The sequence below is a fragment of the Erpetoichthys calabaricus genome, chromosome 6 (assembly GCF_900747795.2).
Source record: "Erpetoichthys calabaricus chromosome 6, fErpCal1.3, whole genome shotgun sequence".
NCBI lineage: Eukaryota > Metazoa > Chordata > Cladistia > Polypteriformes > Polypteridae > Erpetoichthys > Erpetoichthys calabaricus.
Window position 1 is genome coordinate 106042675 of NC_041399.2, and position 25620 is coordinate 106068294.

Genomic DNA, 25620 nt, shown 5'->3' on the forward strand with positions numbered 1-25620 from the left:
GTGTACATAACCGGCTGCTTTATTACGTCTCTGTGTATATTCAGAAGGTGTAAGTGTTATACAGCCTGCAACAATATGACTAATATGCTCTTCTGCCTTGTTGCATAGTCTACTGTATATTTACTACCTACTGGCTGTTTTAAGATGTTCTTCTGGTGGTACCTGGTGTTAAATGCTTGGTCTTGTGCAGCCATAATTAAGCTTTCTGTGTCTCCTTTTAGACCAGAACTGTGAAGCCACTGCATAGACGCCTGCTTATCGACAAATGATCTTTCCAAGTCTCGAAAGAATTTTCCATATTGTGGTTTGCTCTTCAGCAGTTCTATTTTATCTTTACAGATGTTGTTTTTTAGCTGAAGTTTCATATTCTGAGCTTCGGTCTCTTGCCTCAAGTATTTCTCTTTGATTTTTTCGGCTTCTTTATGGAGAGAATATTTAGCTTTGCCATATCTAGCTTTGATCTCTATCTAGCCTATTAAATTATTATTATTATGATTATTATTGTTGTTGTTGTGTTTGTAGCATTTCATTTTTCATTAAACAAGTTACAAAAAAACAGTTATATTAATCTTAAAGTTATTTCAAACAGAAAGGGTAATCTGTATAAATCAAAAATGAAAATACTCCAAAGTAGTCTGTATTGCCTTTCAACAAGAAGTCAAGACTTTCACTTCATTGAGTATCAAAGATCAGCCTCTGCAAATACTGTATGTCATTCAAACTCTTTAATGATTTAAGTAAAAAGGTTACTAAGGTCCTCTTTTGATACCAATGATCAATTTGTGAACTCTAACAATAAGTGTTGTCAACGGGAGGCTGCTGAATGTGGCTAAATTACTGTGTTATTTATGACTATTAATGTTGTTGCTTATGATTTTTTTTGCCCCACCAGTGTTTATGACAAGATGGCACCCACATTGGTATTCATTAACTAAATATTGATATATTCAAACTTACTACGCAATTCAAACAGCTGGAGACTACCTTGAAACCATCAGGTGCAAATCAGGAACCAATGCTGGGCAGTGTGCCAGTCTACCTCAGGCACACAGCTCCAATTTAGAACTGTCAAGTAAACCTTCACGCAAGTATTTGGGATGTAGGTGGACACCGGACAGCCTTAAGAAAAATTCACAGATATTATGGAGAAATGTGCAAACTCCACAAAGACAGTAAGTGGGCTAAGATTTGACACAGGTCTTCTAGATATCTTAAAACTACATGGCTTCCAAATCCATAGCTTTTAAACTCTCAAACCTCCAAACTAGCTTTTAAGTTTTTTTATACTTTGTACCTATACTAATTAATCATAGATAGTCACTAATTCTAAAGTCACTCCAATGGAGCAGTTAAATGGAATATATCAACCATGCATTCAAAAAGAACAGAATACTTAACCCCTTAAACAATTATCGCAAAACACTAAGATAGGCCTAGCACCCTATGGCATATGTGTCTGTCTAATTCAGCATTACATGTAATGCTTGTTACATCTGTTAGCACAAACCAAATTATTGTTTCCATTACTAGAACAAATTGGTATATCCTAATAGTTTGGTGTATATGCTCTTAAAAAGGTAATACAAAAACAGTTCAACATCAGCCAGCGATGAGTTAAGTGGGTATTCTTGAATTTACATGTTTCAGGAGTATACAGTGGGGGAAAGAAGTATTTGATCCCCTGCTGAATTTGTAAGTTTGCTCACTTACAAAGAAATGAACAGCCTCTAATTTTTATGGTAGTTTCATTTTAATGGAGAGAGAAAGAAAAAACACATTACATAAAAGTTAAAAATTGATTTGAGAGAAGTACGTATTTGATCCCCTACAACCGAGCCAGAATTCTGGCTCCCACAGATTGCCTGTGTGCCACAATCAATCAATCAATCAATCAATCAATCAATCAATCAATCAATCAATCACATATACTCCTGATCTCAGCTCTTTATGTGTATAAAGCACACCTGTCCACAGAATCAATTTCTTCCATTACAACCTCTCCACCATCATGGGCAAGGCCAAAGTGCTGTCAAATGACGTATTAAGTTTGCCAGTGAACATCCGGGCCTGTGCATGTGCCTTCTTGAGCAGGGGGACCTTGTGGGAGCTGCAAGATTTCAATCCATCCAGTGTGTTACCAATGATGTTCTTAGTGACTGTGGTCCCAACTGCCTTCAGATCATTAACAAGCTCCTCTCGTGTAGTTTTGGGCTGATCCCTCACCTTTTTCATGATTATCCTCACCCCATGAGGCAAGATCTTGCATGGAGCTCCAGACCAAGGGCAATTGACGGCCATTTTATATTTCTACCATTTCCGAATAATCACACCAACAATTGTCACATACTCACCAAGCTTCTTGCTGATGGTCTTGTTACCCATTCCAGCCTTGTGCAGGTCTACAATCTTGTCCCTGATGTTCCTTGACAGCTTGCCTATGGTGGTGGAGAGGTTGGAATGGAAGAAATTGATTCTGTAGACAGGTGTGCTTTATACACATAACAAGTTGAGATCGGGAGTATCTGTAATTAATTGATTGATTGTAATCTGGCACACAGCCAATCTGTAGGAGCCAGAATCCTGGCTGGGTTGTAGGGGATCAAATACTTATTTCTCTCAACGACATGCAAATCCATTTATAATTTTTATCTAGTGTGTTTTTTCTGGATTTTTTGTTGATATTCTGTCTCCATTAAAATGAAACTGCCATAAAAATTAAAGACAGTTTTTTTTTTCTTTGTAAGTGAGCACACATTTACAAATTCTGCAGGGGATCAAGTACCGTATTTTTCGCACCATAAGACGCACTTTTTTTTCCCCAAAAGAAGGTTGGAAATGTCTGTGCGTCTTATGGTGCGAATATTGCATCACAGACCATGATGTGTAATACCTGACAAAAGTCGACATCCAGGGCTAGAGGGCGACAAAACTCACTGTTACGTTACAGGCATTCCCCCTGTGCTTGGAGGAATGTTAGACTCATTGACTCGGCATCTAATCCTTGCGTGTGGGTGAGTTGCGAAATCTAAATAAATATAAACAAAGGCAAGATAGCATCTACATCTCATGAGGGAGCGAAGCGCATTATCACTGAGTTGGACTCTGGACTCGATAGATTACCAGCCGCTGGACTACTTCAGGCTGTTCTTTCCTGAAGCTGCCTTTCAGCTACTGTCAGACGAGACAAACAGGTATGCAGAGCAATTTTTTGAATCCAGGGCTGTGCTTGCACCGCATTCTCATTTTTCAAACTGGAAACCCACAACAAAACACGAGATGAAGGGCTTTGTGGCATTACAAATATAGATGGGACTAGACTGGCGATATAACTTCAGGGAGCATTGGTCCAAACGTGCTTTGTCCCCTGGTGGCTTTGGACAGGTTATGTCGCGTGATGATAGGTACGTGATGCTGCAAAGTGATTGTGAGCAACTGAGCTTAATAAATTCTGACACTAGCGATGAGGAGTTCTTGGGGTTTCCATAAAACTAGAAGAATGCTTGAACCTTAAAGTCTCTCCTTATTTGTTAATGACAGTGATGATGTTTCTTAATACCGCTGTTGAATTTACATGGTTGAAATATTATTCTGCTATATTTTATTAAACATATTAGTGCACCATTTGGTTCAGAATATTTTTTTTCTTGTTTTCCTCCTCTAAACCTAGGTGCGTCTAACGGTCAGGTGCGTCTTATGGTGCAAAAAATACGGTACTTCTTTCCTCCACTGTACCTACACATTTAAAAATGGTAGAAGTGTAAAAAATACACCAAATGTGAGAATGTGCTTTGATCATGCTAAACTAAGAAGACTCATGCAGTTGTATAGGAATATGAAAAGATTATATTATTCATTTTTTTTATTGAGCCAAATATCTTCACAGAATTGGGGACAGCTTTTTCGTCAATGGTTCTGCCAAGCAAAATGCAGCATAAATGGCAATTTCCTCACACTTTTTTGTCTCTAATTGTAAGAAAATACTTCTAAAGGTAAAAATACTACGGGCTTGCTTTACTGGCATCTACCTGAATGACTTTGTTTTTGTTCAAGGATTATATTACGAGGTGAGGCAAACAGAGGGGGCATGCTGAAATTCCATCCTAATGTACCAGGTTAAAATCAGGAACTGCCAAGAGTGCACAGTAAATTTTGAGTCTGTATGATATATAACTAAAATAAATCAAAAACCTGACATGAACTGAATGAGCATGTGGAAACAAAATGAAAATGTTTCTCAAAAAGTCAGGCAAATTTCCTTAATTAAAATGTCTTAAAATGCTACAAACATTTCACATACTTTGTACTGTAGACATTCATACAAATTCATGTTTTCAGATTTACAGATGATGTGAACAAACATTTAGAGTACAATAAAGCAAGCATCATAAATATTACATACAGGATAATATATAACAAGCTCTCATTGCAAGCAAGGGAGATGATGTTCCCTTATGTAATTTAAAAAACAGTTGCTGAGAATCATGAGCTAAACATATTGTGAGTGAATTGTAAGGATAGTATTAAACGGCAACATTGGGAAGACTGGCAAGGCAATTAGGAAAATGCTGCACACAAACACTTGTACATATGGTTTCTTCATATAACAAACTGACATATGAAAAGAGGAGTCACAATGGTACAGTGGTATTGCTGCCAGGCCTCACATCCTGGGTCCCCTCTACATGGAGTTTGCATGTTCTCCCTGTGTCTGTGTGGGTTTCCTCTGGGTGTTCCAGTTTCCTCCCACAGTCAAAAGACGTGCATGTTAGGTGAACTGCTAATGCTAAATTGCCCGTGGTGTGTGTGTGTGTGTGTGTGTGTGTGTGTGTGTGTGTGTGTGTGTGCGTGCGTGTGTGTGCGTACATGCGTGTGCGTGTGTATTCACCCTGCCATGCACCCTATGCTAGCTGGGGTAGGCTCCAGAACTCCCCACGAAAATAACATGATATGAAAAGTAGGACAGATTGCAACTATAAGTCAGATAAATTATTTTCTCATTCTTTAAATGTTTTGTACCAGCTCTAGTACTCCAATCACACTTTTAAAACTTTATAACTATGTGATTCAGAATGATGTAGCTCCACTGACACTAAACTGCCAAAAATATCTTCTGCTCAGCTGCATTATGTGTCATGTGATGCCTGTAAAATAATACTGTATGTTAGAATTATGATTATTTTTAGTGCCATGTACAGAGACAACATGTCCATCTGTATTACCTCTGCAGTGGTTTTCTTTATGTTTCTGCCTTTCTATTTTTCACCAATTATTTGTAGTACATGGGTGTTGTATCATGTTAGCCATTATGAATGTAGTGAGAAGTCAGGCAAAATGACCTTTTATTAGCTAACTAAAAAGATTACAATATGCAAGCTTTCGAGGCAACTCAGGCCCCTTCTTCAGGCAAGACCTTGACTTCACCAATTATTTAAAATCCAAGTCAATTTACAAGGAAAAGCAGCAAAGACATGCAGGTTAGGTGCATTGCCGATCCTAAATTGTCCCTCGTGTGTGTGTGTGTGCCCTGTGGTGGGCTGGCGCCCTGCCCAGGGTTTGTTTCCTGCCTTGTGCCCTGTGTTGGCTGGGATTGGCTCCAGCAGACCCCCGTGACCCTTTGTTAGGATATAGCAGGTTGGACAATGACTGACTGATTTTCTGATGGTCATTTACGTTATTACATAGATAGTTTAGCAAAAATATTTTAAACATTACATTTGTATATGGTAATTTGAAGAATCAAAATGTTCAAGTATAAAGGTAAATGTACTTGCATATTAAGTGGGGGTTGAATATTAGTTTTTAAAAATGAATTAGGTAATACTGTGAAGAATGAGATAAAATGTCAACACGCATGAACTAGCTTGTGGAAGAAATACTGTATGCTGCATTTCCAAAGATATAGCATTCAGGTAGTGTTCAATTAGACCTCCCTGAATATTTAGCAGTGAAAATAGGAATGGTGGGCATCAGTTGGTAACCTGTCATTCAAATACAGTAATCCCTCCTCCATCGCGGGGGTTGCGTTCCAGAACCCCCCGCGAAAGGTGAAAATCCGCGAAGTAGAAACCATATGTTTATATGGTTATTTTTATATTGTCATGCTTGGGTCACAGATTTGCACAGAAACACAGGAGGTTGTAGAGAGACATTAACTTTATTCAAACACTGCAAACAAACATTTGTCTCTTTTTCAAAAGTTTAAACTGTGCTCCATAACAAGACAGAGATGACAGTTCTGTCTCACAATTAAAAGAATGCAAACATATCTTTCTCTTCAAAGGAGTGCGCGTCAGGAGCAGAGAATGTCAGAGAGAGAGAGAGAGAGATAAAAGCAAACAATCAAAAATCAATAGGGCTGTTTGGCTTTTAAGTATGCGAAGCACCGCCGGACAAAGCAGCTGCAAGAAAGAGAGCAATGTGAAGGTAATCTTTCAGCATTTTTTAGAGGAGCGTCCGTATCCTCTAGGCCAGTGTGCGAACAGCTCCTCTGCTCACACCCCCTCCGTCAGGAACAGAGAATGTCAGAAAGAGTGAGAGAGACAGAGAAAAACAAACAATCTAAAATCAATACGTGCCGTTCAAGCTTTTAAGTATGCGAAGCACCGTGCGGGAAGCATGTCGCTTGACAAAGCACCTGCATGGAAGGGAGCAATGTGAAGATAATCTTTCAGCATTTTTAGACGAGCGTCCGTATCGTCTAGGGGTGCGAACAGCCCCCCTGCTCACACCCCCTCCGTCAGGAGCAGAGAATGTCAGAGCAAGAGAGAGTGAAAAGTAAACAATCAAAAATCAATACGTGCTGTTTGATCTTTTAAGTATGCGAAGCACCGTGCGGGAAGCATATCGCTTGACAAAGCAGCCACATGTAAGCCCAGCAACATTGGCAGCAATGTGAAGGTAATCTTTCAGCGTTTTTTGAGGAGCGGCAGTATCCTCTAGGGGTGCGAACAGCCCCCGTGCTCACAATATATTTGAGGAGTTTTATTTAATACGTAATACGCGCTCTGGTTGGGTAGCTTCTCAGCCATCTGCCAATAGCGTCCCTTGTATGAAATCAACTGGGCAAACCAACGGAGGAAGCATGTACCAGAAATTAAAAGACCCATTGTCCGCAGAAATCCGCGAACCAGCAAAAAATCCGCGATATATATTTAAATATGCTTACATATAAAATCCGCGATAGAGTGAAGCCGCGAAAGTCAAAGCGCGATATAGCGAGGGATTACTGTAACACTAAAAAGGCAACATATGTGGTTGATCTTATCAGCATTGCATTAAATATTCAAAGTGTACACAATCAAGCAAATTATCGTTTTTTGATAATTCAAATCTTTCCCACCTCTTTAGGTATCTTATTCTATCCATCCATCCATTATCCAACCCGTTTTATCCTAACTACAGGGTCACGGGGGTCTGCTGGAGCCAATCCCAGCCAGCACAGAGCACAGGGCAGGAAACAAACCCCGGGCAGGGCGCCAGCCCACCGCAGGGCACATGCACACACACACACACACTCCCACACACCAAGCACACATTAGGGACAATTTAGGATCACCAATCCACCTAATACAAGCATACACTTAAATGAAGTTGTAACAATGGTTAATAAAAGCATAAGGAAAAGGACTGAGGGTAACCAATGGGTTAACTAAGTGCTGTTTAAAGCTTGGGCACCTGAGGCTTTTGCCTCATCTAGAGGAGCCACCAAGATAGTTGCTAAGGTTAAAATGAAGTAGGTGTGTAATAAACACCCCTTAAAAAGTGAGAACAAACTAGTGAGAAAGCCCAAACACCCTTATTATGAAGCAGTGAGTAGATCAATGGGACATCCCTATTAATGAAGCAATGTTTTGAATAATAGATGTATTGGCATGTATAAGAAGTTACTGGTGGCTGTAGTTAATTGGCTAAGATAATAGAATTCTGCATATTAAGAGTCAGATGACGTGATGAATCAGATAAAGTAATGGTAATAGAAAAGCACAAAAGCAAATGAATTGTACTAATGATTGCTCACTCCATGGACTGAAACATTTGTACACATCTATGTGCAAATAAAGAACCATTCTGCATTGCCATCTGGTCTCCAAGAATGATTTATTTGTATACAGAGGAAATTTTTGTTCCACAGCAGAACTACCACTGTACAGCACACCAGACCATCAGCGCTTGCTCTTATGGGTCCAATTTAGAGTTACTAATTCACCTAACCTACATATTTTTTTATTTAAAAAAACAAGCATTTTGCATTTCACACAGCAGCTAAACTATTTTTCTTCCTTATTTCTCAAAATCTATAATTACATGCACATCTATCTAATTATGAGCTTTTTTTGAAACATTTAAATATCACTCTTTTTTAGTTAAAAAAAATGCATTATACACTAATCACCCAATTCATTTGAAAGGCACTATATAAATAAAATGTATTATTATTATTTAACGATAAAATATCCACACATTAATGGAACTAGAAATTACATCACCAAAAAATGATGTACAGTGATCCCCTGCTATATCGCGGTTCAGCTATCGCACCCCCGCTACATCAAGGATTTATTAATATTATTATTATTACTAGTGGGCTCCGCCCCCTGCTCACTTCGCTCGCCCACCCCTGGGTTTGGTTTACCGGAATAACAATTTAAGAGATTGTTATTTTCATGGGAATTGTTACATATGCATTATTTTCATTTTTACTTTAAAACTTTTGTCTTTTATTTCCTCCCCTGGGCGTGGTTAAATCTTTTTCGCAGGACTTATGTGAAAGGTGGGTCTGAACGCACGCTAAAGAGATGCGATCGGTTCAGCTGGTGTCTTGCTGCTGCTGTGTGTTGTGCTTGCTGCGCATTGCGTCAATCACTTAAAAGCCTGTACAGAATCTGTCCTTTTGCCACTTTGCGTCTCTGCTGCTAGCGTTCTGAAGGAAAAGGAGAAGGTGTGAGGGCTGAACGCACGCTGGCTTGCTGCAGCTGCTGCTGGCAAGCTGCGTGTTCTGCTTGTCTTTGTCGTTGTTTTAAGAGCTGGGAGCACCTGAAGTTTGTCTGCCAAAAGCATTCCAACAACTGCAAGGTTAGATGTCAGTGAACTTGTTTTAAATTGTTTGTAAGTAGGGCGTGACGTGCAAAAGTCACCGTCTCAGGGGTTTTGCTTCTTAAGGTTGTAATGTCTAGTCTTGCATGTCGTCAAAGTGTCTCTCCGAGATGATCTGGTCTCGATCGCTTTGCTCAAACCACCCGGAGGCGCGCTACGCTCCTGCCACTTCGCGTTTCTCCCGCTCGCGTTGTGAAGGGGGGGAGTTGAATGCACGCTAAGCAGAAGTGGATGGATCAGCTACTGGCTTTGTGCTGCTTCTGCCAAGATACCTGTTCCACTTGTCGCTCTGTGCGTCGATCATTTAAAAGCCTGTACAGCAGCTGTCCTTCTGTCTCACTGCCTTGTCTTGCATGACATTAAAATGTCTCTCGCAGAATGTCAAATTGTCTTCTAAGAAGATCAAGCCTCATCTCCCTGGTCTCCCTGCCAATATTTTTTTTATAATAGAGAGATGTTAGTCATATCCTTAGCCCGACATCCACATGTCATATGTGTTTACAAAGTGTGTTTTAATAAGTTTACATGTGTTTAAAGCGCGTGGGAGGGGTATTTTAAGGCTTAAACTGTAAAAAAAAATGTTTATTTATATGGTCTTTCTGTATCACGGATTTTCGCCTATCGCTGATGGGTAACTTCCACGATAGGCGGGGGATCACTGTATCACCATACACTGTTAAAGCGCTTTTCCATGTTATTCTTTCAAACAACGTAGCTTATCGATGCCCTTAATATGGGTCAATATATGCGCCTAAATGGTTGCCTCTGATGTTAAATGTTGCATAGCTGGAAGCTAAACAAACACCACTCTTTGGGGATTTGCTAGTGGCAAATGAAAATCACGTACAATACATGCTTACCTTGCTGTAGGGTAGAAGACAGAAGACTTTGAAGATAAAGTGTAAATTGTGCACGGATCCACTCATCTCCCCCTTCCCACCCAGTACCATCCAGGAACACATCATCTCTGTTCTCTGTGACATGTTTCACCATATAGTCTGCGAAACGTAAATCAGCTGTGGTAAGGTTGAGAACCTTCCTCAAATCTGGGTCATGAATTTGTATACGGGTCTCTTCCACCTGTAATTAAAAAATGACAAATTATTACAATAGACTTTGCTTAAATAAATGTTTACAAATTGAGGAGAACAGGAAATCAGACCTTTAGAAAATTTTATAACAGAGGTCAGCTACTCACAAAATAATGTTCTCTCATTTATGTATTTGACCCTCTTTCCTACAGGTCATTACATGTTTCCATTCCTTACTGTGAAAATACAGTAATCCCTCGCTACTTTGTGGTTCACTTTTCGCGGATTCACGACTTCGCGGGTTTTTAAATACAAGTGATTGCCCGCCTATCGCGGAAGTTATGTTCCAGACCCATCAGCAACAGGAGAAAATCCGCGATATAGAAAGACCATATAAATAAACATTTTTATAGTTTAAGCCTTAAAATACCTATCCCACATGCTTTAAACACATGTAAACTTAAAAAACACACTTTGTTAACACATATGATATGTGGATGTCGGGCTAAGGATATGAGTAACATCTCACTATTATAAAACATTTTAACTTCACGCAAGACAAGACAGTGAGACAGGAAAATAGGTACTGTACAGGCTTTTAAATTATTGACACGCAGAGCGACAAGCAGCACAAAGCCAGCACAAAGTCCACGTCTCCTTAGCATTCATTCAGCTCCCCACCCCCTTGACAATGCGAAGTGGCAGGAGCGTACTGCGCCTCCGGGGAGGGGGGGTTTGAGCAAACGTGCGTTCAGCCCTCACACAACCCCACTCCTCCTCCTCCTTCCAAACGGGCAGAGCGACAAGCAGGCATTTTGGCAGAAGCAGCACAAAGTCCATTTCTGCTCAGCGTGAGTTCAGCTGCCCCCCTTCACAAAGCGAGTGCAGACACATCAACGTCTGATCGCTGCGTGCAGTGTGTAGTGTTGGTCTGTGGTGTTTAAGAATGTAGAAAGTGTTTAAGAGCATAGGAAGTGTTTATAAGAGTGTGGGAAAGGTTAACAAAAGAGTGAGAAAGGTTTATAAGAGTGTGGGAAGGGTTTATAAAGCCTTAAAATATGTATAAATAATAAAATAAATTTTTGGTCGCTACTTCGCGGATTTTCACCTATCACGGGGGGGGGGGGGGGGCTCTGGAACGTAACCCCCGCGATAGGTGAGGGATGACTGTATATGTAATTCAAAACATATTTAAGAAGTGATTCACTGTTTCCTTTTCCACCATTAATGCAGTCTGATAAGACAGCTGGCCAATAAACATCAGTGTTACCATTTCATTGGATTTGGGACGTAGCTTAAAGTCATTTTATAAATATAAACTTTTACCCATAGAGCAGGAATTATTTCTGGCTAATATTATATTGGTCATCACTTTTGACTATATTCATGATTTTCCTGTCACTACAACTAGTGGCCACTATAATGGTGAATATGACAGTAAATTTAAATGTGTGATCTTGAGTAAATAACCGTCAAGGTTTTTTTTAATCATTCAATTATATTGAACATGTATAGAGGATAAACTACAAAATTTAAACAATCCACACATATGCAGCATTGATTATGTATACAGAATCCATCAATAAAATAAAACACATTTGATTTTACTTTACCCAGCCTGGTTAAACAGCATTACTTATGTTGTCTTCTGTGTGATCATTCACTAGTTGTTATTGAGGAAAATGAACATAAAACAAGAGAATGTACTGTACAGGAGGTAATCCTTTTTCTGTCTCTTTCCATAGTAAATTAAAAGTTGACATAATGGACTACCTTGCAACAACATATATCTGACCACATGCTGGAAAGATACAAATTTTCCAGTTTTGGAAACCTGCACTTTCATCAAAACCTCAGATTTTATTTTTACTTGGGAAATGTTAAGAGTGTGAATTTCTGTAAGCAAATAAAATCACCTAAAATTTGTTGAAGTTTTCAACAACCCAGTTGAAGGAGGATCAGTGTTCTGTAATGGCAGCAGCCAGAGTTCAGACTTTACTCCAATTGAATATCTGTGGGGTGACCTGAAGAGAGCCGTGCACAAGAGAAGCCCTTGCAATTTGACAGATGTGGAGATTTTTTGCAAGGAGAAGTGGGCAAAAATCGGCAAGTCCAGATGTGCCAAACTGAGAGACTCTTACCCAAAAAAGACTGAGTGCTGTAATAAAATCAAAAGGTGTTTCAGCTAAGTATTAGTTTAGGGAGTGTGCACCCTAATGCAACCAGGTTTCTGTATGATTTCTCTTTTACACTGAACAGTTTCTGATTTGTTTTCAATTTTGCAATAAAGGTAGAATACGTTCTAACAGGATTTATACTGGTTTCATTTTTTTATTACACAAAATCTGAAATTTTGGCAGGGGTGTGTAGACTTTTTATACCCATAAAATATAAGAAAAATGTACAAAGGAAATCACAAAACAAGAAATCTTTTGCAACTCAGAACTTTTCTAAACAGGCTTGATCCGCACTCTCTTTTCTTGCCTCCATTGTTCTCTGCTCCTCTTGCCACTAAACTCTTCTCCTAAGTCCCCACTTGGCTATTACCTAATGAGACAAAGAGCAAAGTTTCTTCACTAAGAAGAACTACTGTGTTTATGTATGGAATGTTAGTTTATAGTCATTTCTGTGTTTAGAGAAAACATTTAATACATGGAGAAAAAAAAACATATAATTGACTGAATTGGGGTCTTTAAGTTTTGTTTGGCTCCCATGCTGGAAATCCCTTTAATAAAGCAAATTAAACACGTTATGCTATTATTATAAAGAAATTATACGTTTTGCTGCCTGAGGTTTCTTTGTTCCTCATTTTCCATTTTTTCAATTTCACAGTCTTTGTGGAGAAAAAAATAGGTGAAACAGATTCCCAGGGAGTTCTGGGTTAAAATTCAATTGAACTTAATTTAACTCCACTTATTTTTGTTTAACACTCCTCATTGAGTACAGGCACAGAGCGCTGTGACCAGTTCAGAGGTAGACACAGATACAAACTTTACAAACTGATAATTACATAATGCGTACACACAAAAGACACAGATTTGTTTAATCAGATATTTTAGTACAGGATTATAAGATGTGTAGTCTAAATGTTTGTATTGGTATTTTAAGTTTTGTGTTTATTTTGTTAAAGTTAATAAGAATTTGTGTTGAATATTGTATATTGCTTTTGTCTATATTTATCCATTTAAGATAATTTTAATTTAGTTTTTGAACATTACAGTGTTAAGGGTCAACGGCTAGAGCAACGGTGGGCAAAGTCATTCCTGGAGGGCCGCAGTGGCCGCGGGTTTTTGTTCCAACCCAGTTACTTAATTAGAAAACAATCCTTGCCAATAATTACATTTCATGACTTGTTAGTGCTTTAACTTTGCTATGTCAAGTCATTTTCATATCCTAGATTTTTTTTTCCATTCTAAGGATATCATCCAAATACTTTGAAGTGTAAAATGCATGGGTAATTCTCAATCCTTCACTTTTTTCTCTTCTCTTTCCTTCCAAGTATTTAATTAAACCAAATAGTGCACGATAAATACACACAGGTGTAAAGGGTAACAAGCAAAATGGATAACTGCTGGTTTCTTTTGTCATTTGCATCTTATTGCTAATAAGGAGTAATTAAAAACCGAGAATGCAGCTGTTTAAGACTTAAATAAGCAATAAGGGTTCAAAATTTTAATGAGGGAGATAACTAAAATGAAGCAGAAGTGTTTCTAGAGCAATAACTGCTTCTTATTAAGCAATTGGGTTGGAACTTAAACCTGCAGCCACTGCGGCCCTCCAGGAATGACTTTGCCCACCCCTGGGCTAGAGGAAAGACTGTTTACAGTCTGTTAATTGTCAATGTGAGTACATTCTTCCACTGGGAGGAGAATTCCCAGGGTTCCTAGAATGATTTAAAGTGTAACCACTTGTAGATTTAGATTGTTAGATTTTACTGTTAAACATTCATTATAAAAGTATTTTTTTTTGTTTGCTGTCAACCCTCTGTTGCTGTTCTCCTGATGTCCCATCTCAATTACATCTATGACTTCAGTTAACTTTCAAACCACTTCTGTCTAAGTTTTGAAATCACTTCTAGGCTCAGGGCCAGCCTTTGTTTTTCTACAGGGGCAATAAACTTGCAACCCCTCTAGTGGTTCTGTGTGTCCCTGCATCTTGGAGCCCTAAGATGCCCATAGTGGGTCAAATTTCTCCAGCCACTTCTCAGCTGTTTGTCCTAAATGGCAAGTTCTGTGCCTCTCATTCCGATTATGGTTGCTGCAACATTACCAGCACCAGTTTGGGGGTTCTGAATGATTTCCTGCCAGTCCCCCAGGTGACCATTAAAAGAGCAATACTGGCCTTCTACTTTTGACGTGATATTGTGTGATACTCTCTGAGAACACTAAGGTGTTCTGCCATGCCAATTCTCTATCTCCTACCTCTCCTTATAGGAAAATGCTAGTTAATACAGTACCTGGTAGGTCCCCTGCCCCTCTACCCTCTTCATGAAACGTGCTTCTTCACAGTTTTCATTTATCATCACCACTGCTACCAGTGCTGTCTTCTCATGATGGAAGTTCCTAGGGATCTGTGTTCATAACATAATGTAACATTCTCAAGACCCACTTAATTCATTTCAGGTTTGGGTGAGCCTGGGCCTATCCTTTCAACATTAGGGTCCACTCTTGAATAGAGCACTTGCCCATTGCAGCGCCCACTCATGGAGACTCCCAACACTCACACAAGGTCAATTTAGCATCAACAAAACCCCTCATCAAGAACATCTTCATGATATGGAGGCAAACTCTATTCAGAAACAGGGAGGGCAAAGGAGAACATGGAAACATGTGGACAACAAATGGGTGCAGGACTTAAATCAAGATATTCGATCTGAGTACCTGCAGCACTAACTACTGCTAACCCATGCCATCCCAGCTAAATGTGGAATGTCCAGTGTCACATGCGTGTGCATAGGGGACAGCTAAAAGCTCTAGTGCTGGTAATTCCCCACTGCTCCAGATGTTGGTGCTGTGTGATAATGTCTTTTCTCTTCTTCCCTCTGCAGACCAGAAGATTGATAGCTGTACCACTTCTGACATCACTTCTGGTGTCTGTCCACCTAGACGCACCTCTTTCTGCCAGAAGGACTTAAAAACAAAAGATCCACCATCTTGAGTCAATTATGTTATGAACTTGCGTCTGTGAAGATGTTTCTGCAATTATCAAGTATTTTCTTTTGCTTTCAACCATTCAATTATATGGGGTTACCATGGTGGCACCCCAAATCGCTATTGTGGTCTTGTCTTTTTCTGACACCAGTTTAATGCTTAAAACATCTGATTCATGTAACAGACTTCTGAATGTGTTGTCTGCTTCAATAACTAACAAAGTACAGAGTGTCTGTCAAACCAAGATGAGGAGAATGTTCTAGCAGCATGCCATATATTAAATCTACTTTAATTGTGTTGCATACTAAAGAGAATGGTTTGGTTTTAGACCCAATGTTAGGGTACTGGGTGTTTGTCTCTCCATGCTGTAATAAAAAAGATTAATATTCATTTCAGCAAAATGCTGAAAAGCTTTGCTGCTTCTGCAGTATTACTTGCATTAAGTACAGTCTTTAAGGATGCAACATATACACTTGTACATCAGTCTGTGTATGAATTGCCTTGTAATATACTCACATCAATAACTGCATCAGTGAGATGCCTCTGCTGTCGAAACAGTATGTTGGTAGCTCCTGCTACAAATCCACGTACACTAACATCTGACAGTAGATGGTGTTGCTGTAGAGCTGTGTAAGGTAAGCACAGATAACCCTAGCAAATACAAAAATAAAATATATTTAATTTGCTTCTAATGCGTACTGTTTTTAATAAGTTACTATATAAAATAACAAATTTATCAAATACATACAGTAGTTCAATAAGTTATAGAAGTGAAAAGGGTCCTCCAGTACTCACCCACACATCCCCACACAGATATGCGTAAAGAATATATCATGTATTAAACATCCAAAAATCATTGTTCTTGCAATATACTGTTACTAGATGCTAAATGTCAATTTTTAGTACAAGCTAAAAATAATGTCATATAATTACAAATATTGACACAATAATCAGAACTATTGGCAAAATCAAAAGGTATACTGCAATAAATGAATAACAAATCCATTAACCGTTCACTTAAAAGATGTTATGGATTTCACCTTCTCCAACCTTGTGTCACTATATATACTTTAGGTGATTTGGCTAAACTGATTTCATTGCAATCATATTACGTTAAAGTTAAGTATTTTTGTTGTTCATCTTTGACAACACTTACTAATAAACAAATATACAAAAAATGAATAACCAAGGAAAATAATATGTATTCTTTTTAATGCTTTATAATAATGATTGTGAAATAACTGAATAATTATTAAGAAATAACTGAATTATCATTATGAAATAATAATAACTCCATTTTGTTGAGTGACAGGAATAAGCTTTCATATGTTTTTGAAACAAAGGCTAGGAAAAAGGCTTTAGATGCTGGCTGTCTTCACTAGCAGCTGTACATTTCTTTCTGCTGCTGTGAACAGATGTGGTCTACGTGAAAAATCTCATTGGTTGAGAAAAAAAAAACATTGGTCTGGTTTGTATCTTTACCACTTTCCTTACTGGTTACTTTGCAGGTGTTATAGTACTTGAATTTCATATACAAACTTGTGAAGAGTACGTTTCCTATCAAGACCTTTCTTTCCTGTAATATCATCAAAATCAGAATGACCTCAAATTCTTCACTTAAACATTGTATCAAAATTTATGCAGCAGTGTGCCATCTATACGAACACTGAAGCAATGCATTTTGTTAGGCAAGGAAAAAAGCTCCTGATATTTGTTCTCAGTATATTAATGAGTAACAGCAGCACCTGGTGCTGCCCAGGGTGAAATAAAGCACAAGTCTGGTCACTACATAAATCTTCCAGTGGGAAAATTTTAGTTCTAAACCAAAATATCACTGGATTAATCTACAATGGGAAGCAACTTTGCATATCAGCCCAAATAATTCCTCCCGAAACCACCTTCATATTAAAGTGATTTCAGAGCGAAACACCGCTTCTGGTCGTCCGCTGTACAAATAGGAAAGCTGTGCAAAATTTGGTAGACCTAAGAACAAAAAGCGTGGGTATACGTACTGGACAAACATACACAAAAAAAAACAGACATCTAGTTTTATGCATTAGCTACTGTATATTGCTCCAAAAATATTGCATTACTCAAATGCAGTGGTTCTTAACACTTTTTTCTTGCAATCAAATTTTGCCTATTACACATCTTTGTGACCCGTAATCACCGTGGAACAGCAAATGATCATCGTGAGAGATCTTGGAGATTCGCCGGTGGTCATCATTCAGGCTCCTCCCTTGGAGAATCACTGCCAGCCTAGGAGAATCACCACCGGAAGTCATCCTTTCCAACTTGGAAAACAGTTGTCCTTGTCCAGGGAGTTTGTTTCAGCCAGGAAAGCACAGAAGGCTTTCTGTAAACTGTTCTCAATCACTTCAGTTGTAATTCATAACTCAGAGTGACCCAATTACTGACATCTCATGACCTATCCATGGTTTACAAAACACTCTACAGTATAGTCTCTAAACCCTTGAAGAGCCATTCTAGGAAATATTAAAAGACGATATTGCTCTTTTATCTGCATTAAAAACATCATACATTTTGATTGCACAGCAGACCACTGTACGGGTATTTTTGCATCGCTCTGTCCCTTCTAAATTTCTGGCTTTTATTTGCTTCCTATCCATCCATCCATTCATTTTCTTATCCAACATAATATATTAGAATTAACTTAGACTCTTAGTAGGTCAGAACCTTGCCAGGCACAAAGCAGGAACTAGCCTTGAAAATGGTGCCACAGAATTCACACAAACATATATACCCAACATTAGCTCACACTGGGTCAAATCAGAGTCATGAATTAATCTAATACATATCTTCGGGGTAAAGTAAGACCAGTAAGAAGAGCACCTAGGCAAATGTTTGTGTAAACACTGAATCAACATGGAAGCTTCACATAGACAGCAACCAGGCCATGATAGAAATATAACCTTGTAGAGGCTTATGGTAGCTGAACTAACCATAGTACAATTTTTTTTAATTAAATGTTCGATTGTTTTTAGTTTCTCAATTAGATCCTAACTGTAATTGGTTAATATTAGATTTTTTTTTCCCTTTAATTGTTAAAAGCAATGGCTTTAAAGTATTCTTAACAAAAGACACCTAAAATACAGTATAAGCCTAAAGAACCTTCATAGGCTTTATATCTTTCTATCAAATTATACAATTACACAGTATAAAGACGCTTTTTAACATTTCTGGATTTAACCCCAAAACAATATAAATATTTTTGAAAACTAATTAAATATTACTTTGAATGGAGATAATGGATGGATGGATGGAAAATTGCTTTTTGATAAAAAGAAGAATAAAAAATGAGTAGAATAATTATAACATTTGGGTGCTTAATTTTAGGAAAATACAGAACTCTGCATTTAAACTACTATTGAAAAACCATTATTTTACCTTGGGGCACCCCCTGTTAAAGTTACTTATGAGTCTAGTGCATTCATTTCTAATTTGGGCAGTCATTCTGATTGGCTGTTACTAGGTCTATTTGTTCACTACTTCCTGTGTCATGCAATGGTACAGTTTCCGCATTATACTACCAGTCAAAAGTTTTAGAACACCTCAGTTTTTCCACTTTTTCTTCAAATTTAATCATTTGAAATACAACGAATGACCTAAAATGGTGAAAAGGTAAGCAGTAAACTGCCATCGGTTTACTTTTAAAGTTGAGGTTAGCAAAAACCTGAAAATGGAAATTTCAGAATATTACAAATGGACCTTCTTCAGGGCACAACTAAAAGTTTACAAGCCTACAAATGTTCTACAGCAATTAAAGTAAATTAAGCCTTGCAAGTTGAAGCAAAAAAATTGCACAGGTGTCCCAAATTCTGTTGATTACTTAAAACCATCTGTCTGCCTTAAAGAAAAGTTGGAAGAATCTGTGTTATTACACCCTCTGAAGTATTACTTGGGCAATATTACACTGTAGGAAGTTGTAAATTCCAGTGGTAATGGGAAGAAAACAGCAATTAACAAATGAAACCAGACTGAGCATTATGTCCCTGTTATGGGATATAAAATCTGTACATTTTGGTTTAATTTTCCATTATATTTTGTTCAAGACAAGACAACAGATGAACTACATTCAGGACAAATCAAAGCAGGTTTTCTTCCCTCACACCTCACTTTTAAAACAGCTGTTCCAACATAGAAAGGAAGACATGCTGGTGACTCAATTACTTTATAACCTGGGAAAGCAAGACTGAGCCGATGCCTAATTTTTTTACAGCCTGGGAAAGGAAGATCTGCCGACACCTCAGAGAACATAAAAGGTTTTATTGTTTGGGAAAACGGACAGTGAATTGATTCTTCATATTGACAACCAGCCAATCAGAATCTCTATCAATCACATCTTGCAAAGCCCTCTGGTACAATTTTAGAATAAATATCCCTCGTCTGAGGAGTGAGTAGGGAAAGTAAGGACGTAAGGAAGATAAGCTAGGAGGGAGGAAGAAGAACGGACGAAGACGTCACTGGTCGTCAGAAAAGCATCATGAACATTGATTGCTAAATCAAGCGCCGCCCTGCGACATTCATCCTTGTCATCTCTACTTTTTTTCGTAAGCTTTTTCTAAAGACTATATATATTCAGACTTTTCTATCAGTACCTATTTTCTATTAATCTTTGTTCTAGTGGTATTATTATTATTATTATTGTAATAAATACCATGCTGCTTTTAACTTTCTATGCTTTGTCTTAATGTCTACAGAGTGATTGAAATAATAAGTTAGATTTCTTTGAGCACCTAGTGCAGCCGGAGATTTGCCATTACCTCTGTGCTGCGAGGTTTATTAGGGCTGAGAGTGAGACCTCCACTCAATAGTAGGGAACAGTACGTAAAGAAGGTATTCTTGGCAGATAAATGGCCTATAGTAAAGAGTGCTGAGTCTTTGTATGTTTAAATGTATTCTTGTAGACCAAAAGTAACATTTAGGTCTGAGATATCATTAAAACATTGTATGTTGTTCGTGACGATAATAAGTAAGTCTCTTGAAGTGCTGAGTGACAGGCTGTGTTATACCTAAAGCACTTGTGTGGTTTAAAGTGCTAAAGGTTAATCAGCGTGTGTGTGTCATTCATGGGGCACTGTTGTGGTTGGGGTTTGTGTGTATACGTATAGCTATGTATGTGTGTGTTCATCTTAAAGTGCAACAGTAGACCAACCCGGTAACAAACTTGACGAGTACTTTTACCCTTGAGGGAAAACAGGTAAAGGGTAAGTAGAGGGAAATACTACGATAATACAGTCCCTTAGACATTTAGGCCTTTCATTTAGAGAAATTACAAGGAAAGTCAAAGTGTCAGTGAGTACAGTGGTGTCTCATGCAATCCAAAGGGAATTATAAACTGGAAGAAACTCTGATAGGAAGAAATCTGGCAGACCCAAAGTCACAACCTAATCAGAAGACAAGTTTCTGAGGGTCACCAGCTTGTGTGATAGACACCTCACAGCAAAAAGCTTCAAGCACAGCTTAACAGAGGTCAAAGAAAGCAAGTCTCAGTTTCTACTTTGAAGAGGAAACTTTGTGCTGCACGTTTAACAGGGTGAGTGGCAGTAAGAAAGCCAAACCTTAAGGACAAAACAGGGCCTTGAAATACCGGCAGTGGATGGAAGAAAGTCTTATGGACCGATGCATTAAAATTTGAAATTTTAGGTTCATTATGCAGCGTGTTTGTACACTGTCGAGTTGGCGAAAGGATAGTTCCTCGTGTGTGACACCAACTGTGAAACATGGAGCAGGAAGTGTGATGGTGTGCGGTTCTTTTGCTGGAGGAAGAGTTAGGGGCTTGCACAGAATGAATGGCATTCTGAATCAAAACGGTTACCACAGTTTGGCTGTTATATCAGCAAAAGGTGGCTAATTTGATGAATCAAAAATCTGAATGAAATTTTCTATACTTAATAATTCCTTGACTTATTTTTTTTTTTATTTGCCATTGCTTATTTGTTCTATGCCTTGATTTTATGAAACATTATGACGTTTTATGTATGTTTACATAAAAAATGAAAAAACTGAGGTAGTGTGTATGACCAGTAGTGTATATAGTATATATTGTACTGTGTGTGCCCATACAGTATATAACAATGTTAGTTCAGGCTTTACTTTCAGTATACAGTATTTATATGCAATGCTATATAAAGATAAATTAATCTCAAATGAAAATTTATTTACCTTGGTAAAAACTGCCAACGGTAATCCAAACTGGTCTTCATCTAGACCAGATACAAGTCCTGGGTAAACTATTGACTGCCCCGTATTTGGCTGTGGCTGCACAGTGATTGGTTGTGTGGTTGATGTAGTCTGGTCAGTAAGAAATGTTTCCGGATGCTCAACAGAGTCTTTCTGTAAACCTTCAGTTGAAACCCCTTCATCAAGAGCATTGGGATCTAAGGTTTCCCATTCACTTTCAGATGAGTCTGGAGAGGTGCGAGAGGGAGGCTTTAGAAAATGATTATCTTCACTAACAAGTGGACATATTTCTTTCTGTTGTTGTGAGGAGATGTGGTCCACATGAAAAATCTCATTTGTTGAAAAAACATTGGTCTGATTTGTATCTTCACCACTTTCCTGACTGGAGTTGGAAATGTCTGAAACATTCACAGAAACATAGTCCTCAGAGCTGACAGTGACCTCGGCTAGATTTATGTCTTCTGAGTTGCTCTTTCTTGGTTTATAATGTGAAGAGTCTGCCAGGCCATGCTCTATCATTCCTGGAATACAACAAAACACTTTTTCAATGAAGTTCAAAGAACTTAATTTGCAGTTTCAATAACACCCAGCATCAACCATTTGAAGACCATGCCTTGTTGTTGTCTGTTTGGAGTTTGCATATTCTACTCATATTTTATGAAATATGCTTCACTTTTGAATCCAATCTCACGTGGAAAACCAATATATACTGTACCATGATTGTGAAGAAATAACCTATCCTATAACTGGCAACACTAATCGGTCCTATACAAGTACTGTGATCTGAGATGGATTGGCACCTTATTCTTGATGCTGATGAGATACATTACACCAACCCAATACCCTGTACTGGAAAAAGCAAGTTTTGAAAATTAATGAACAAATAAATGAACACATGGCTATAGCGTTGATTATTTTATGATGTGCTTATTCTTATACAATTTCCTGCATGCTCCTTCAACATTTTGAAGATGATTTCTACCCATTTAAGTTAATTACAACTTACATGATAACTGTCATTCACTGAATTTACTTCAATACTGTGTGTAGCTTAAGATCCAAGTCTAAACTGAAAGTTGTCTTTTCACTTTTGGAATTCAAGCATATTTTGCTCACTGGCTCAAATATTCCAAGTACACTTATAAAAATTAACTCTGTATGATTAAGACAAGTGAAGTTGTGCTTTTCTTTACAATAGGATCATTTATTTTTATCTGCCCAGTGATGTGCAAATTCTGTATGTTAGGAAGTTGCCAGCCAAGTGAGAATTTTTTATAAGTTCCCCGCACACATTTCCACCGTTGAGAGGTGATGCTGTAAATTTTGATTGTTTATAGCAATCTATTTATTTTTTGTAATAGTTGTCAATTTTAAATATAAACAAAAAACAATCATTTATGTACTGCATTAGGTAATATTATCATCAGTTGGAGTTACTCTGTAGTATACTTTTTTCTACAGTTTAAGGCACTTATTTTAATCATTTTGTTAACCAGTCCTAACAAGGGAAGGCAAGCAAACGTCATACCTGTCACATTCTGTTTATATATTATATTCTGTATATCACAATACCAGCTGTTTTGCTTTTTTCTGATATACTGGAAATAAGCCTTCTACCTACAAATTAAAGTAAATGCTACTATATATACAAGACATAACAGCAAGTTTACAAGATGGCGCCTCTGAGTACGGTCACGGTTATTTTGGCTCCAATCAGACTGTGTGTTTAGTTTGTGTTAAGTGTACATTTTTTTTTTTTTACATCCCTTACTTTGGGTTTCATAACTTATGCTGACACAGATTTGCCGAGTAACATCCTTTGAGAGAAATGGGGCAGCAACAGCAGACACACTAGACAGAAACACCAAGGTAAACACACCATAGCACACAATAGACTGACCACTCCTGTCCATTGTCCTAATAGCCAAAACATGTTTTATCATGCTACTGCTCACCCGATCTGGAGCTCTGATTAAATTATCACGGTTGTGTATATTCAACGTTAGGTGGACACCGACACTGTCCAGATGGATCTGTATGAGACCAAATGATAATCTGGATGCTTCCCTTATCATGGCTGGCAATTTCAACAAGGTCAGTCTCAAAAAGGTTATGTCAAACTTTTATCAGCATATAACATGACAGGATACTGGATCTTTTCTATACTTTATTTAAAGACTGTTAAAAATCACTGAAGCTGCCTGACCATCCTGTCATCTTTCTAATGCCCGGACATAAACAAAAATTAAAGCAGGAAGCTCCAGTCACACGGTAGGTCATGCGTTGGACAGAACAATCACAGGCCATTCTCCAGGACGTGCAGAGTGTTGCTGACTGGGAAATGTTCAGGTGCAGCTCTGATGACGACATCAATGTTGATACAGAAGCTGTCACTTCCTATATTGGATATCTCGTAAATAAAAAGCACGAAAAGTCATCATCAGGACTTACCTAAACCAGAAACCATGGCTGGATAAATAAATTTGTGATGCACTGAACACACCCACCTCTGTGTTCAACTCAGGGCTTGTGTCTGGTAATGGGGATGATTACAAAGCCACCTCGTACAATCCAATGAGAGACGTAAAAACTACTAAATGATGACATGAGGAGAAAGAGAAAGACCAATTTGAACAGTCTGATCCTAGGCACATGTGGCACAGTCTGTGGACAATAATATAAAGAAACTACTCTCAACATGGTGAGTGCTGACACCTCTCTGGCAGACAAGCTAAATAACTTCTATATGAGCTTTGATGTTGCTGCTAATGGCAGCCAGCAGTCCAACACATCTGTGGAGGATGAATAGCTCAATAAGGAAACACCTCTCACTTTGTCAGAACTCCATGTAAGGAGAGCTCCCATAAAAGTGAACACCAGGAAGGCCAGCAGGTCTGGATGGTATTCCAGGCTGTGTTTTCAAGACCTCTGTTAATCAGTTTGCACCAGAGTTCTAGGTAATATTTTTATCTCCATTTAACCCAATCTATCATATCAAAATGTTTTAAAAGATTCACCAATGTCTCTGTACGTAGGAAAGCAAATCCAACCAGTCTGAATGACTATTGTCCCACTAATGCCTATAGCAATGAAGTGTTTTGAGAGGCTAGTCAAAAATCAAGTATGCTCTTCTTTGCAAAAAAGAACTGGATCCTTTTACAGTTTGCATATCGCTCCAGTAGATCCACAGAGGATGCCATCATCTTGATCCTTCATATAGTATTGGTCCACCTGGACAACAAGAGAGGGAATTATGTGCAAATTCTATATATACACTATAGTTCTGCTTTTAACTCAATAATCCCCTTTAAGCTCATTAACAAACTCTGGAACTTGAGTCTGGGCACTTCATTGTGCAACTGGATTTTTAACTTCCTGAAAGGCAGACTCCAGGTGATTTGAGGGATTGAACACACCGCACCATCCCTCACTTTCAACACAGGGGCTCCACAGGGCTGTGTTATGAGTTCATTACTGTACTTTCTCCAAACATGACTGCATGGCTGCACATGATTCTAACAATATTGTCAAGTTTGTTGATGATGCAGCTGCGGTAGGTCTGATAAACAAAAACAATGAGCTGGCATACCTGGATGAAGTGGAAAGTCTGTCACACTGATGTAAGGAAAACAGTTTATTCGTGAATGTGAGCAAGACAAAGGAGCTGACTGTGGATTTTGGGAGAAGACAGCAGAGGGACTACCACTCACTTAGCATTAACAGCATTCAGTTGGTGAGGATGAACAGTTTGAAATACCTCAGAGTCCACATCAAAGAGAACCTAACCTGGTGCAAACACACCAACACCTTGGTAAAGAAGGCATAACAATCTATTTACCACCTCAGATACCTCAGGTCTTTCAGGGTAGTCTGCCAATTACAAAAGAGCTTCTACACATCCACCACTTAAAGATTTTTAACAGGAAGTAATACTGCCTGGTTTTTCAGGACTGCAAGGCTCTACAGAGAGTGCTGCATTCAAGCTGAACACATTACAGGGTGTGCATTCACTAACTTCAAAGACATCCACACCAAGCGACATCGAACCAGGGCAAAGAAAATCATCAATGATACCAGCCATCCTAAGAATTGCCTCTTTTCTGTACTGCGGTCAGTTAAACACTACTGCCTGAAGTCCAGTT

The 25620-nt window shown here is 38.4% G+C and overlaps 1 protein-coding gene across 1 annotated transcript in view; it reads right to left on the minus strand.

The window, feature by feature from the left end:
- avl9 (AVL9 homolog (S. cerevisiase)) overlaps nt 1–25620 on the minus strand; it is a 136838-nt gene that overhangs the window by 48390 nt on the left and 62828 nt on the right. The window contains exons 10-12 of the mRNA XM_028803836.2: nt 21461–21999; nt 15791–15925; nt 9954–10173 (exon numbers count right to left, since the gene is read on the minus strand). Of these exons, the coding sequence (XP_028659669.1) occupies nt 9954–10173; nt 15791–15925; nt 21461–21999 (894 nt within the window). The remainder of the gene's footprint in view (nt 1–9953; nt 10174–15790; nt 15926–21460; nt 22000–25620) is intronic.